General features: G+C 44.4%; 7 protein-coding genes and 1 non-coding gene across 8 annotated transcripts; 5 read left to right on the top strand and 3 right to left on the bottom strand.

Moving 5' to 3' along the window:
• Positions 1-388: 388 nt before the first annotated feature.
• On the top strand, positions 389-980 carry V865_007235 (uncharacterized protein; the record flags this gene model as incomplete). The annotated part of the gene is made up of 3 exons (XM_066230983.1): positions 389-554; positions 721-795; positions 877-980. 3 exons carry the CDS (start codon positions 389-391, stop codon positions 978-980), a joined length of 345 nt encoding a protein of 114 aa, XP_066087080.1.
• Positions 981-1,757: 777 nt separating this feature from the next.
• V865_007234 (uncharacterized protein) lies at positions 1,758-2,184 on the top strand (the record flags this gene model as incomplete). Its single annotated transcript, XM_066230982.1, has 3 exons — positions 1,758-1,887; positions 1,963-2,043; positions 2,162-2,184. 3 exons carry the CDS (start codon positions 1,758-1,760, stop codon positions 2,182-2,184), a joined length of 234 nt encoding a protein of 77 aa, XP_066087079.1.
• Positions 2,185-2,416: 232 nt separating this feature from the next.
• Positions 2,417-2,487, bottom strand: V865_007233. Its single transcript has one exon. It is a non-coding gene; the product is annotated as a tRNA-Gly (tRNA).
• Positions 2,488-2,652: 165 nt separating this feature from the next.
• Positions 2,653-4,192, top strand: V865_007232 (uncharacterized protein; the record flags this gene model as incomplete). The annotated part of the gene is made up of 4 exons (XM_066230981.1): positions 2,653-3,105; positions 3,251-3,405; positions 3,487-3,977; positions 4,047-4,192. 4 exons carry the CDS (start codon positions 2,653-2,655, stop codon positions 4,190-4,192), a joined length of 1,245 nt encoding a protein of 414 aa, XP_066087078.1.
• A 596-nt stretch (positions 4,193-4,788) lies between these two features.
• Positions 4,789-5,695, bottom strand: V865_007231 (cell division control protein 42; the record flags this gene model as incomplete). The annotated part of the gene is made up of 4 exons (XM_066230980.1): positions 4,789-4,851; positions 5,027-5,421; positions 5,512-5,582; positions 5,649-5,695. 4 exons carry the CDS (start codon positions 5,693-5,695, stop codon positions 4,789-4,791), a joined length of 576 nt encoding a protein of 191 aa, XP_066087077.1.
• Positions 5,696-7,073: 1,378 nt separating this feature from the next.
• V865_007230 (uncharacterized protein) lies at positions 7,074-8,974 on the top strand (the record flags this gene model as incomplete). Its single annotated transcript, XM_066230979.1, has 8 exons — positions 7,074-7,205; positions 7,295-7,449; positions 7,524-7,628; positions 7,752-7,925; positions 8,059-8,355; positions 8,446-8,640; positions 8,704-8,822; positions 8,898-8,974. 8 exons carry the CDS (start codon positions 7,074-7,076, stop codon positions 8,972-8,974), a joined length of 1,254 nt encoding a protein of 417 aa, XP_066087076.1.
• A 234-nt stretch (positions 8,975-9,208) lies between these two features.
• Positions 9,209-10,056, bottom strand: V865_007229 (guanylate kinase; the record flags this gene model as incomplete). The annotated part of the gene is made up of 3 exons (XM_066230978.1): positions 9,209-9,602; positions 9,678-9,901; positions 10,018-10,056. 3 exons carry the CDS (start codon positions 10,054-10,056, stop codon positions 9,209-9,211), a joined length of 657 nt encoding a protein of 218 aa, XP_066087075.1.
• A 454-nt stretch (positions 10,057-10,510) lies between these two features.
• Positions 10,511-13,409, top strand: V865_007228 (uncharacterized protein; the record flags this gene model as incomplete). Its single annotated transcript, XM_066230977.1, has 7 exons — positions 10,511-11,084; positions 11,152-11,399; positions 11,550-11,822; positions 11,898-11,936; positions 12,007-12,102; positions 12,170-12,400; positions 12,453-13,409. The coding sequence occupies 7 exons, from the start codon at positions 10,511-10,513 to the stop codon at positions 13,407-13,409; spliced, it is 2,418 nt and encodes an 805-aa protein (XP_066087074.1).
• Positions 13,410-13,622: the final 213 nt, after the last annotated feature.

Below are 13,622 nucleotides of genomic sequence, written 5' to 3'. Positions count from 1 at the left end.
CCCCACTCCGATTGGATTGTCACCCTTCTGTCAAGAGGCGCACAGTCGCTCCGCAATCCGCTTGATAACCATTACTAAAGGTCTGGCAGTGGGGCGATCATCATTCCTTATTGAATACAAAGGTTTCGCTCTTCCATCGTACTCACCTTTCAATTATTGTTCGCCTCTCTGCCATACAAAGGATGCTCATTTTTTCTTCCTTCTAATCCTTCTTGCATCCTAAGGTCCGGTTACTGTCCAATTACCTCGTAGAAGATTCTGCCAAAGACCCAACAAGGGCATATATAGCGCCGGCTGACAAGTTGGGTATTTGAACCAAGCAAACGTCAGTCAGTACTACAACCTTTGCATCAATTACATTCTTGTACTGAAATTTTCTCAATACAACATGTCGACCAACTCTGAACAATATCAATACGGGGAATCTTTGGCAAAAGACGCCATCACTCGAGGTATCTTCGATCAACAACACTATGACACCAACGATACCATTTGGAGTAGGCCTGTAACTGTCAGCCAGCACTACCCTTCTTCCTCTCAAAATCCAGATTGTAGTGAGTCAACTGCAATCTATTGTCATAACAGATTGACAGTATGGTGGCCTTTTGCGGAAATCCCATACTTCATCACGCCCTAAGATGTCAATGCGTAGTGGAGTATAGTCGAGCTGATCGGAGAATATGTATGATACCGTGACTAATACAACGCCTTCTGTTACAGAGTACTTCTGGACTCTTGTGGACGAAAATTACGATATGTATCATGGTTGTCTGAGCGGCCGGCCCAATCCATCCGGTATGTACCTCCTGTTTCACAAACGCGAACGATTGGCTCGGGATTGGGGCTTACAGAGTGACTGACTGATCCGACTGGTAGCCGCACACAGTTGGAACCCCCGGATCTGCACAGTGTGTAGGGCCGTCCGCCCTCCAACAGAAGTCACGGTTGTGGAATGGCGGATTGATATCGAAGATGCCTAAGCCGCATGGAACGATAATAAGGGATTTTTGCCACTTTGATCGTATATCTACAGTAAGATAGCTCGGATCAAAGTCTTTATGTAAAGGTTTGTGATGCAAAGTCCAGTTTAAGCAGGCTCGATATCCGGAAAACCTCTGAGCCTGCACATAGATCAGGTGTAACCCGGTAATATCTCTATGTTGATACAGGCATATTCAATACAGCATGCGCACCAATTGTGGCACACCTCTGTCAGAGGGTCCTGCTCGGTCTACTGATCTTCTCATGTAGGTTCCACAAATGATTTGATTCGTCTTCTGGGAATATAGTTGATGTCTGAGTAACTCGAATGGCCCGTCACCTTTGTACAACATCTCATACCGAGAATCAGAAGATTATGTAGAAGGACTTTCTGAGCGATTCTGAGCGATGTACTGTACTGGTGTTGAAATGGGTTATGCGTTATCCGTCGTTCGGACATGAACATCAAAAGAGGTATAAAAGGTGCACCGCATCTTCCATTCAAGTTTAAGAAGGGTGGAAAGTCACCTTTCGGTCAAAATGACAGCAGCAACTCCTTCATTAGGTATCCTTTCAGTCAGTCGGAGTAAGCGTGACAAGCCACACAAATGCACGGCAGAGCTTCAACCCCTTTCATCCTTTAGACAACACGTATAAAAGCCGGCTAAGCGCCTCTAGCTACTTGTAAATTGTTCCCTGCCACTACAATATACTGTCACAGTCACAGCTCATAAAAGACACATACCATATATTCTACGTACACATTAACCGTCAGGATGTCACAAAACAGCCAAGCTTACACAATCGGTCTTGCAGTTGCTGAGAAATATCGGGTCGATCCCGGAACCTTAGGCACCTACATGTCAAACGAGGGAGAAGTGACTCTGAGTAGAGACAACGGTGGCCGTTAGTGACCATTTCTTCATGATATACAATAAACACGCATAAGTTAATCAGAGTTGACCTGATGTCCTGTTCCAGCTCTTACTTGGGAATTTTACGGTCCAAGTGGAACAGTGAGCGGCACCTTCTCCGAAGCTCATGGTGACAAGTCTGAAAACAGTGAGTATCCTATACATCTTTTTTGGGCGCAAGTGCATCAATAGTTGTCTGAATAATACCATACCTAGGCAGAGAAGAAAAGGGAAGGTCAAAATCAAGTTGATTGGGCCGATTCCAGGACCGACACTAGCTCCCGTGTGATCCTTGGAACCCGAAGAAAGTCTTTAAGGGTAGACAGTATCGAGAGCGGTCATATGGACTTAAGTTGATCGAAGTTCAAACTTATATGATAGCAATAATCGTACAGTATGTACAGCACGACTCGTAGAACATACTTACTGTCCTCCTGCATCGATGAAATGCATGCATGATAGGCTTTGAAGAACTTGAGAGACCGGGGAGTGAACACGAAGACAAGATGAAAAAAAAAAATTACACCGTAAGGGAGTCGAACCCTTGCCGCATCGATGGCAACGATGCATGATACCGTTTCACCAACGGTGTGATTGGTGTTTTTCCGAAATTTGTTTATGCTATATGGCTTTCAAAGAAGAGGGTATTCTCCGAATCTTCGAGTTCAGTTAATGTTATCGTTCGAGATCTCAACTTTCTCTACGACACCTGATATACTTGTACGAGTACGTGCAACACGAAACAAGCTCCCCCATTATGAAGATACCTGTCCGACCCTCCTTATTCCCGTCCCTCGTACTATCGCCTATTCGACCTATCTTCAATCGCTTCTCTTCCTCGTCTTCATCTTCCTATTCGACCAGCACAAAATCCCTCCTCGTACTAGGTATCGAATCATCTGCCGACGACTCCTCAGCATCTATCGTCTCTTCCAACCGTCAAATCCTATCTCTAGTAACTATCTCACAACATTCTGAAAATTCCTTGTATGGAGGTATCCATCCACTTGTAGCTCAATCATCACACAACAAGAATATTCCTCTGGCGATTGAACGATGTCTGCGACAATCGGGAAAGAACATAGGTGATATAGATGCTATTGCGTATACTCGTGGACCGGGTATGAGGGGGTGTCTGACCATCGGGGAGATGGCTGCGAAAGGATTGGCGGCGGGGTTGGGGAAGATGTTGGTCGGTGTACACCATATGGTGGGTCAGTTGATCTTATCTTCTTATCTATTTCAATCCGATTAGTCTCCGACTGGGTCAGTCAGGCCCTGCGGGTCATGGAGTCCAATGGGATGCACGAGGTTAAGTCGCATACTGATATCATTATGATCATGGATGATCCTAGCAAGCTCACGCTTTAACGCCCCTACTGACTGAACCTAACCCACCTGGATTCCCATTCCTCATCTTACTTGTTTCCGGAGGACACACTCAGTTAGTCTTAGCTGAATCGCAAGACAAGTTTAAGATTCTCCTAGACACTTTGGATAGTAAGATCGGGTGAGTCTGATCAAATCACTGTATCTTACCTTACTCCAGGAATGTATACTGATATTGGTAATATCCGTTTGCCAATTACAGCGACGTGTTCGAGAAAGCGGCTCGTCTGATCCAACTTCCCACTTCTCCAACCGAATCACCCGGAGCGATCCTCGAGTCATACGCTTCTTCCCCTCCTCTTCCACCGTACGACCTATCTCCCCTCGCTCTGCTGCCTATACCTCTCTCGACGAACGATACGAGGGACAAAGCTGCATTTTCCTTTGCAGGTATATTATCTTCTCTTCAGAGACGTATACCTCCCGATGCAGTGCTGAACGAGAATGACAGGAAGGAATACAGTAGGTTGTTTCAGGTGGCTGCTGTTGGACATCTGGTATTCAAGTTGAAACAGACCATTGTTGGTTTATCACATGGTGGGATAGGTGGGTTGGGGGGATTGGTAATTAGTGGTGGAGTAGCGAGTAACTTGTATCTTCGACAGAAATTACAAGAGATGTTGAGTGAGATACAACGGGAAAGGGAAGAAAACACGATGGAGTTGTACTATCCTCCTATATCTTTGTGTACAGGTAGGTCGAAATCTTCTATTTCTTAGTGGTTGTATGTCTGAGTGCTAATCTGGAGCATTGAACTTGTAGACAACGCAGCGATGATAGCTTGGACGGCTATCTTGAGAATCCAGAATGAGAAAGGTTTCGTATCTGATCCGTACGATCTACCAATAAAACCTAAATGGTCGTTGGAAGATTTATACGATGACGTAGAATCAAAATCACTGATGTAAAATCAGGTAGGGGTCATCTTCGTAGTATATCTATCTATCATCTTGTTGTTGTACAATTGCATCATATCGCCAGAATGCACATCTCACATGATCATCATGGCCGAATTCTCTACACGAACTTAAGTCTGGCAGCATTTCGCAATACAATGATCGCTCGGTCTTAATCTCGAATCAACGATGACTGCATATCCCATTCCGCCTTGCTTCGACTGAGCTGTCGATCCGAAACTTTGTACATCTCATCTCATCTTAGTATATATATCGGAAAGAAAAAGCAGGAAAGAAGAAAGAAAAGTCATCACGGTAATCTAAAGTAAAAGAAGGAAGAAGAAGAAGAAGAAGACCAAATCAATCCAAGATGAAAGCAAATCCATATCAATATGATATTGAGCGAAATGAAGAGAAAAGGGAAAGACAATCTTGCCAGTTTTTCTTCTGACCGATTCCGGCTGTGAAAGAGGAAGTAGAGAATACGTGGTATATTGTAGTGCAGAGTAAGAGGGATCATGACTACATTGCAAATGATAAACTAAAAGAAAAGGGTGTATACGGTGATAAGATCGGTTCGACTTCGTTTCGGTTTAATCGTTTATCGTTTATAATATCACGCATTTCTTGTTCTTCTTTGTGACGGGTGGTTCTAAGGCTGCAACGATTGCCTGTGAGAGGAGATGTGATCAGCAACTGTCATGTATGTAAGGTGACAAATTGCTAGATGAAAACTTGGAGATCAAGGGGCCATAATGAGATAGGTGATGCAAGGGTACGAGAATGGAATCACAGTTGATTGACATCGCTCTGAGACGGCAGAATAGATAGACGGCATGAACTCACCTCATCGAAAACATTCTTTAAACCTCTTTGAGTCAACGCCGAGCATTCCACATATTTCACTGCACCCAATTCCCTTGCCAATCTCTCTCCTTGCTCGGTGGTGATTGGTCTTTGCTTTTGTCTTTGCAACTTCTCTAAATGATTTGAATCTTCCCTTAAATCAACTTGAGTACCGACGATCAAACAGGGTACACCGGGACAATGATGATGTACCTCTGGGAACCATTTCTCTTTGACGTTTTCGAATGATGCAGGCGAGGTGACGGAGAAACAAACTAAGAAGACGTCCGTTTGAGGGTATGATAAAGGTCTCAGTCGATCGTAATCTTCTTGACCGGCTGTATCGAATAGACCTAATGTGTAGGGATCATCGCCGATCATCACTGTCACGGCGTCTATAGTACATCAAACCCTTACTTAGTAGAGTAACGAGATATGATATTGACAGGAAGTTCGGTACGATGATGCGCTGATGTTATACTCACAATTGTCGAATACGGTAGGGACATATTCGGAGGGGAACTTGTTGGTGGTGTAGGAGATCAAGAGACAGGTTCTGAATTGGCGGTTGGATCCAAAAGGATCAGCAATGATAAATTCCTTGCACATTCGGATTACTCACTTTCCAACGGCACCATCACCGACTACGACACATTTGATAGTTTGCATAGTGGGATTACTGGTTTATTGAGGTAGGAGTGAATCGAGGGTAAGTGACGAAGAGCTATGTCAACACAATGAATGAGAGTGGGGGTCAGCCAAGAGATTCTCATACACAGCATATCTCCGGTATACATTGATGGCGCAAAACAAGTCATATAAAGGAATGGCAGTGATGATGATGGTGTTTTCACGTAAAAGAGCAAGAAAGAAGAGACAGAGCCATTACAAGTCATAAGATATTACTCGTTTGGTCATTCCATCACATCCCATACCCCGTACAACATCCACTATAAAAGATGAAACAATAACAAACGCCACTAGTACAACGTACCGCACAAAGCGTAGGAACGGGAGGTATACAAGTGAGGGATGAAGGATTATCGTGACCTCTTCTTGTTTATACACGCAAAGGGTACGAATAAGATGATCTCAGCGAGATGGAGACTCGATGAGACGCGGATACCCAATGCACAGCGGCGACAATGGAGCGAGAGTGAATGGTGTAAGAAGGTGGCTTGTTCAACGGACAGGATGGGTCGGACCCGTCGTCCAGTGACGAGCGATTGATAACGGATAGACAGGGGAAGGTGGATACATTGATCCTTTTACGATAGATGATGATGCCGACTCACGGTAGATGGGATGCAAACGTATCGACGTTCTAAGGTTGATTCAGATTCTTTCCTTCTAACTTGTATGAGGTCCAATTCCTTCAACCTTTATTTGTTTGACCTATGATCTATCTTCTTCGTATGTGCGTGACCTGCCTGTAGATGATTGTCGACCTACACGAAGTGGTCGATGTCGAAGTCGAGCTGAGATGGATGAAATCGATATCGATGCGAAGGATGTCAATAGATAGATAGGTTAGGTAGATAGGATTAGGTTGATTGATCTGATCCATCCATCCTATTCATTAGATGCTATGTATGTTGTTATTTATTTACCAAGAGAGGCAGCCACCACTCGCGTGCTAATTAGTTATCATGGTTACAACATCACGATCAATTCCTAATCCCATTAAAGACCATCTACTAATGACTAATTAGGAAACGAGATACAACGCTTGGGCACGGAATATGAAACTCGTCTAATTCACTTCACATCCCCCCCTTTTTTGTTCCCGTCAGTCGCACAGTCTTAGGCACGTACCTGTCATTTTACTGTACTGTATATACGGCGAAATGCGGTATTTGTTTACAGGTGGCAACACTCATCTCGCTCAACAAGGGAGTTGAGAGCTGATCTCCGTGTCTGATTCCGGCTACAGTGTTGATCAATCTTGGAAAGCAACAAAAGTTAGAAATCACTGTTACTCCTGTCTTCGTCTTCAGCCATATCCAGTACTTCTTATTTTCATCAGACACTGTAGATCAGAAGCACAATGGCCGAAACTACTCAACCTCCGCCACCAGGATCAGCTTCGCAAGCTGAATCGTCGACCAGCCCTCAGAGCAAAGGTGAAGGAAGTAAGAAGCAACCAGTTGTCATAATATGTATAGGTATGGCAGGATCAGTAAGTGTTAGCCATCGTCGCTGCCTCATCAATAATGAGCTCTGCTGTGTCTGTTGGTTTGCATCATCACTCATACGTCGGGACGATAGGGAAAAACGACGTTTATGCAACGTCTAAACTCTCACTTACATTCACGCAATACCCCTCCATATATACTCAATCTGGATCCTGCTGTATCGCATATGCCTTATTCAGCGAATATAGATATTAGAGATACGGTGGATTACAAGGAGGTCATGAAGCAGTAAGCTATTCCACCACGCAGGTTTCAGCTGGCCCCCAAGAAGGCGTTATAGCTGATAAGGGATTGGGAATTAGGTATAACCTAGGTCCGAATGGTGGAATCCTCACGGCTCTGAATTTGTTCACGACCAAGTTTGACCAGGTATTGGGATATGTAGAGAAACGAGCTGAGGATGTAGAGTGAGTGGACCGTCGTCTACTCAAACTTCCTCCCTGGTACTGGCAATTAACGTCGATCCGAATTTTTAAATCAATCTTATCGAGATGTTGGAGTTGAGCTGACTAATAAATGTCCTGAATCAGCTATATCCTGGTGGATACTCCAGGTCAAATAGAAATCTTCACCTGGTCAGCTTCAGGAGCGATCATCACCGACGCTATAGCATCATCTCTACCTACTGTCGTAGCTTATGTGGTGGATACACCGAGGACAACAGCTCCAGCTACATTCATGAGTAATATGTTGTACGCTTGTTCGTGAGTGTCAAATGGTCCCATTATGGACTTCCTTCTTCTTTCCTTCGAAATGCATCCCCATATGTGGCTTGGGAGTACGCTTTGCATCTGAGTAGGGATTCACTGACTGATGTTTGATCATATGATAAAACAGGATATTGTACAAAACCCGACTCCCATTCATAATAGTATTCAACAAAACCGATATCCAGCCGCACGATTTTGCGATAGACTGGATGAAAGACTTCCAAGCGTACCAAGCTGCTCTGAACGATAGTGGACGGAACGAACATGGGGAAAGTAGTTATATGAACAGTCTCATGAGTAGCATGTGTCTGGTTTTAGAGGAGTTTTATAACAATTTAAGGGCGGTGGGTGTCAGTGCGATGACGGGAGAAGGGATGAGAGGGTTCTTCGATGCTGTTGAGGAGGCAAGAAAAGAATATGAGAGGTGAGTCAACCGGCGCCGATCCAACTTACCTCAATTATAATTGTACTATCCAGGCAATATGCTGACCAAATTCATGAAATGGTTTTGTAGCGACTATAAACCTGAATTAGACAGATTAGCATCTGAGAGAGCAGCGAAGTCGGAAGCGGATAAGAAAGCGCAATTGGAAAGATTGATGAAAGATATGAATGTATCGGATTCATCTGCTGGGTCATCACGTAGAAGAGGTGGCGCAGGTGGAGATAATCCATTTGGACCATATCCAGTGAATGAGAGAGAAGATAGGTGAGCTATCTGTCGGCTGTGACTCATATGGATTGTGACTTGTCTGACGAATGACATTCATAGATATTACGATGAAGAAGGAGACGAAGAGGTTGACGAAGAAGAACAAGATGCGATAAGGCGCCAGGAGGAAGAAGAGGAAGAAGCTGCCCATGCTGAAGAACTAGGCGCTTTGGATGTAGGTGAGTGGGCTGGAAAATGACGTTCAGAACTCTTTGCATTGGGCAGCTCACCCTGATATCCATGTTTGCTATTAGACGAACCAGAGATAGGAGGCATGCCGAGGAGTGGACCGAATGGAAGTAGGGGTGCTGCATGGCCTAGACCAGTGTAGCTCGCATAGGCCCGTTTGAATCATTAGTCCTTGTATATTAGCAATCATCTATAGTTCAGCTTAGAACGATATCGAGATTAGGAAGATTATATCAACATGCATATATGAGATAGGATATGGATAAAATGTGAATTGAATATGTCTGTAAGAACAATCTCAGTAATAGTGATAATGACATCTCAGTGGTAATGAATGGTAATATCGTCCTGTCATCCGAAGAACAGCACCTCTACCCTACTCCAATTCTTTAACATCGAAATCAGGTAACTTATCCCCACATCCTTCCCAACCTTCAAAACCCATTGCTACCTTTTCCAACTTGTCCCCTGCAACTTTCAAATCCGTATTGACAATGTAAATATCGTGTTTACCTTGTTGGGCATACTCAATCTCTTTCTTAGCTGCGTCTAACCTTTTCCTTATTGATGAATCTGTCTCAGTACCCCTTCCGGATAAACGCTTTTTGAGTTCTGCGATGGTTGGAGGAGCTAAGAAAAGATATACGGGATTGAGAGGAGGGGTCTGTTGAGAGGCTTTGGCGCGCAATTGGAGGACACCCTGGAGTTCGATATCGAGCATGCATCGTTTGGGATGAAGAGCGGTTAAGGCGGCGAAGGTTGTACCGTAGCTGCAATTGTAAAGACCGACCCGTTATTAACAAGAGATGGATTAAAGGAGAATAAGTGTAGTAAGGCTAACTTACCAGTTCCCACCGAACTCGGCCCATTCCAAGAACTCTCCATTTTCAACCCTCCTCATGAACTCTTCCCTACTCACGAAATGGTATTCCCTACCATTCTCCTCGCCTGCTCTGGGGTTTCGGGTAGTGTGCGATACGGAGAATCCGAATTGACCTGGATGGTCCGAGAATAACTTGTTGAGTAAAGTGGATTTACCCGTACCGGATGGCCCACAGCATACCAATGGCTGTGATTGTGGAATGATTCAAGGCAGAAAATGACAGCATCAGCGTTAGCGTCACTTCAGCTAGAGCTCTGAACTAATCAAAGTCTCCTGATCAGACTTGACTTGGCCACACTTACCCTGTTGAGTACCTCTGGGTTTATAGGTGTTTGTGACATCTGGTGTATGGTTCTGATGAGAGGTATGTGAGAGTATGTTGTAGCTGATCTCGCAGCGGTTCTTATGAGTGTAGGAAGGAGAATGGTGAAGAGTATAGAGTAGTCGCCGAGCTTCCCTACGATGGATCCATGCTTGAATGCTGCTTTTGACTGTGACTGAGGTTCCCAACTTTTCCAGTGTGGATGATTCGCGTCAAAGCGTCAACAAACCCATCCCAACTCCGAAGAAGAGAGTGTGCCACATCAACACGAAAGCCATATTCCCTATTCACGTCGCCCGTTTAAGGTGGCAACATACCCCCTCTGATCGCCATCTCATCCCATTCCCCATCTGCACGCCTAGCCTCGTCACCGTTACTGTCCATCTTCACCTAATCAACCTACCCTGCTTACTTACACCTAACACACCATCAACGTCCCTCACCCTCCACTCGGTAGGTCCACCCCAGCCAAGATGGAAGACCATACCTTCGACTTGGAACATGATCACCTTCATACTCAAGTGGGACATGACGATGCGACTCAAGCTGTGTTGGCGTCGTTAAGAGCGGCCATCATCGACCCTCCGCATGCAGCAGGTGATGAGGTCGGCGGACAAGTGATAGTGGTAGAGGGTGAAGAGGAGCTGGCGAACGCTGATGCGAATGCCGGCTTACATCAAGATGACGAAGATACGATGGAGAGATACGTGCATGATCAAGATGAGGACGAGATCGTACAAGATGTAAACAATCAGAACCAGAATCAGGACACCCATACCGAGAGTATCTCTCAGATATTAGTATCTATAATCGAAAAAGGCCTGCAGTCTTTATCTCAACAAATCAAGAATGATCAAAGCATATTAGACGAGTTGAATAGTCCCAATGCGATTCAAAACTTGGCTAAAAACTTGAAAATCTTAAATGAGAATAACAAAAGGAATGTAGACTTGATTAAAAACTTGAGTGAACAGTTGAAGTCTTATAGTCATAATGACGGTATAGATACGGGAGATGGAGATGATCATCAGAATTTGATTTCAGCTTGTAAGTATACAATTTCGTTCCATCTGACAGACATCAACAGCCTGATATATGAAATCACCCTCTGCAGTCACCTCGACATCTGCAGAACAATCACCTTTCGTCCTTCGATCAGAATATGATGCTCTGAAATCTCGCTACGAGACTTTAGCCAGTGATAAGAAAGAACGAAAATCAAGATCATCCAATAAGCAGAATCACCATCAACAAGAAAATCCTGATCCTCGTTTACAATCTATGAAGGAAGTTACGCAGGATGGTACGGGATACGCTTCACCGGGTGCCGAAGGTAGGAAGAAGAGGAGTATCAAACTTGAGGTAAGTCCGGTGTCGGCCATTTACACATATTGGTAAATCAGACCTCTGTCGATGTGTATCATTTTCTTAATTACCCTTCCTTACCTTGTCGTTGTAATCGACTCTTCACACGTATTTATCGTAACATACACTGACTGACTTATCATACAGCACCTCGTCCACCAAAAAGCCAATCGTCGTCTCGGCGTAGAATATCAAGTTGCCAATTTCGAAGCCAAGGGATCACGGGAACTTCCAGCTCCAAACTCCGATGCTCCCAAAGCTGAAGATTCAATATCTGGAGTGGACGAGTTCCGACCTGATTTCAAAGCTGAGTTGAGTTCGCCATCGGTCAAACCATTTATCGATCAGGTCGTTCAGGATTGTATAGAAGCTTGGCAAAGTGGCGTATTGGGTAATGAACCTGATATAGATATTGATAGAGTAAGTCTGCTGTCGTCCCCTGCTACCATCCGTTCGATGGTAACCATTCAGCTGACTGACTGGATGGATTGGCAGATTACAAATTCCGTTCATATCTATTGGACAAGACTGGGTGTAAGTTTCGGTCTTTGTCTTTGTATTTTCATGTCATAGGTCATTGAGATGAGTTGACTGTTCGCCGTAGAAACGATACGATGAACAATTACATCGAGAGAGGGGCGAGGTACATAGGGATGAGATTTCCAGGAGGAAGCAGAATACTTATAGACGTCAACAATCTGTGAGCTGCCTTGGTCGTATTGTTTTAGGCCTGAAGAAAAGCTTATCGTGTGATCCCATTTGTATAGCTTCTCGCCCGCCGTCTTGCGGCATTTGACTCTTCCCCTCTGAATGTCTGTAAACTCCGGGCGCTCTACCGTACACTACTCACCATCGATTTCGCTGCTCCCACTCAAGATTCGCCGGATCCCAAGCGAGAATACACAGAAGATGAATGGAACGCTTATCGGAAGTTGGCTTGTGGTAGTCGAGCCGCAGAGGCACATGAGGTGATTGATCAGTTCTGGCTGAGTAGTATGGTGAGTGTCACGTTGAATCGACATAACGGACTGGGCTAACAGCTGTCCCAAGGCTCGACAACTCCTTATCATTCTTGATGTGTACTCAGCAGACATGAACGCTCGAGCTCGTAAGAAAGGGCGACCCAAGCAGCCGAATCCCACTTTCCACTTACCTTCTCAACTCTGGGATAAATCCTCTTTACCTGCGATCCGGCCTAAAGATGCGAATGGTCTACCCATCACCGGCACACAGGGGATAGTACTATTCAAATTCCACGTTGACGAGCAAGTCCAAAAGGATAATCCCGAATGGGCAAAAGGATTATATGACAATCCGCCTATACCCGATGAAGATTCTTCGTTGCCAAGTTTACCTGAAGTTATGTCGATGGGGATCTATACGTCGTTGAAACCTCAATTGAAAGAAGCCAAAGAGAAGTCTAACCCGAAATTCATGAGTGTTGAAGAAGTAGAAGAGATGAATAATAGAATTATCAACCCTGATGATGCTATTGAAATCGATCAATCAATATTGGACTCGACAACTTTACAAAATGACAACGGTACACCGCCAACTACTGGTGGAGATTACGCTACGTTGATTGCATTGAACAAGTTGAATAGTCTAGCTACCAGCGGTTCTGAAACGGCTGAGAATCCTTCCACCTCAGCATTTACGACATCTCAACATAATCCACTTGGTGGATTGAGTGGTATCGGCGAACATGCCATTGGACCTTCACCTGGATCATCGATGAGGGCAAGAAAATTAGGTAAAAGATCTGTGTCGGAAGTACCTGGTGGTGCAGCTACACCGGTTCCTAAAAGAAGAAGGAAAACACCTCAATCTCAATTGATGATGGAACATTCACCATTGGGTTTAGTAGACGGGAATGATTTTATAAATGATAAAGATGCTTCGATCGAGCTTGGACAGCCACACGAAGAAGAGGCAGAAGGGGATGAGGGAGAGGAGGCGGTGGAAGGTGAAGTTTTGGGTGATAAGGCTTTCTTAGATGGTTTGTAATTTACTTTGTATAGTAAAAATAGACAAATGGATTATATTTTTATACTCCTTACTACAGTAAGTTGCAGCATCTCAATGATAGGGAAAGACTACAGTATTGGGATCTGTAAAAGAACCTGGTTCTTTTCATGGTTCCTTTCTCCTTCCTGCTTGGCAACACTTGAAGACTGATGCAATCCGGAAATGCATAGCTGATTATATACGTGTATGTTA

Source organism: Kwoniella europaea, chromosome 2 (assembly GCF_036810445.1).
Source record: "Kwoniella europaea PYCC6329 chromosome 2, complete sequence".
Taxonomy (NCBI): Eukaryota; Fungi; Basidiomycota; class Tremellomycetes; order Tremellales; family Cryptococcaceae; genus Kwoniella; species Kwoniella europaea.
This window is presented reverse-complemented; position numbering and strand designations above follow the sequence as displayed.